This window comes from Aptenodytes forsteri, unplaced genomic scaffold, assembly GCF_000699145.1.
Source record: "Aptenodytes forsteri isolate BGI_AS27 unplaced genomic scaffold, ASM69914v1 Scaffold309, whole genome shotgun sequence".
Taxonomy (NCBI): domain Eukaryota; kingdom Metazoa; phylum Chordata; class Aves; order Sphenisciformes; family Spheniscidae; genus Aptenodytes; species Aptenodytes forsteri.
The window spans coordinates 2,685,725-2,686,737 of NW_008795857.1; the positions used below are offsets into that span (position 1 = coordinate 2,685,725).

Consider the following 1,013-nt stretch of genomic DNA (forward strand, 5'->3'; position numbering starts at 1 on the left):
ATTAGCAAATTACAGTGTCAGAATTTGTACAGGATGGGAAACAATTCATTACTTGTTAATGAAATTTATGAATTATCAGTAAGATGGAGGAGTCTCTAGGCAAACTAGAATCCTTCAAGATAGGCTTCTACTAGGACTGCATTATTATAGTGACAAATATAAGAACTATGAGGTAAATCTTGTAAATGATGAGATAAATAATCATAGTCATAGCTCTTGCAATCTTAAATTATGAAAGAGAAATCAATCTGCACATGAAATTTTATTTGCATCTGAAAGGAGTTCAATATCCATCACAGAAAATATAAGCTCTACTTTATATTCTCCAAGAGAAGAAAAAAGTCATTTTAAAGTAGATTACAAGAAAAATATGCTATATATAGGGTACCAAAATTGAATAGGATTGCCTTCTACTGAGTAGATCCATATCCTTGTTTCCTCTATGAAAACATCCTCATATAGACAATCCCATATGCTTTTTACATCCAACCTCCCCCCCCATAGAATCCACATCCTGTAATCTCACCTGTGCTGGGAAGTGATTAAGAAAATTCAGCAACTGATATCCTGGGTCACTAATTTGGTAATATGCTGCCCTAATTATGCCATGCAACGAAATCTGCTGCACACGCAATAAATCCTGCAACCAAAGTTCTACTGGTCCTTTTGCAATCACTGGAGTGTCCAACTGAAAAATTAATAAAAGTAAAAGGTACAAAATTAGAACATAGTTACCAAACTTCTGTTCAAGAATGTTAGTTACTAGATAGTTACTAAATTTGTATTCAAGACAACTACAGATTTAATTTCAATAAACACACTAGAAATTTATTTAATGAAGACATATTATAGTTTTGTTACACCAATCCTTGACATGTTAATTTGTAATTAACAATAATTCAATTTAATATACACTTATATGTTCAATAATAGAATAATTTATCTATTAACAACATTTCTGGGGGGGGAAAAAAAGAAATTCAGAGAATTACTCAAATTTTTTCTCCTTCTCT

The 1,013-nt window shown here is 31.3% G+C and overlaps 1 protein-coding gene across 1 annotated transcript in view; it reads right to left on the reverse strand.

The window, feature by feature from the left end:
• DNAH8 (dynein axonemal heavy chain 8) overlaps window positions 1-1,013 on the reverse strand; it is a 148,548-nt gene that overhangs the window by 90,742 nt on the left and 56,793 nt on the right. The window contains 1 exon segment of the mRNA XM_009283806.1: window positions 527-688. Within this exon segment, the coding sequence (XP_009282081.1) occupies window positions 527-688 (162 nt within the window).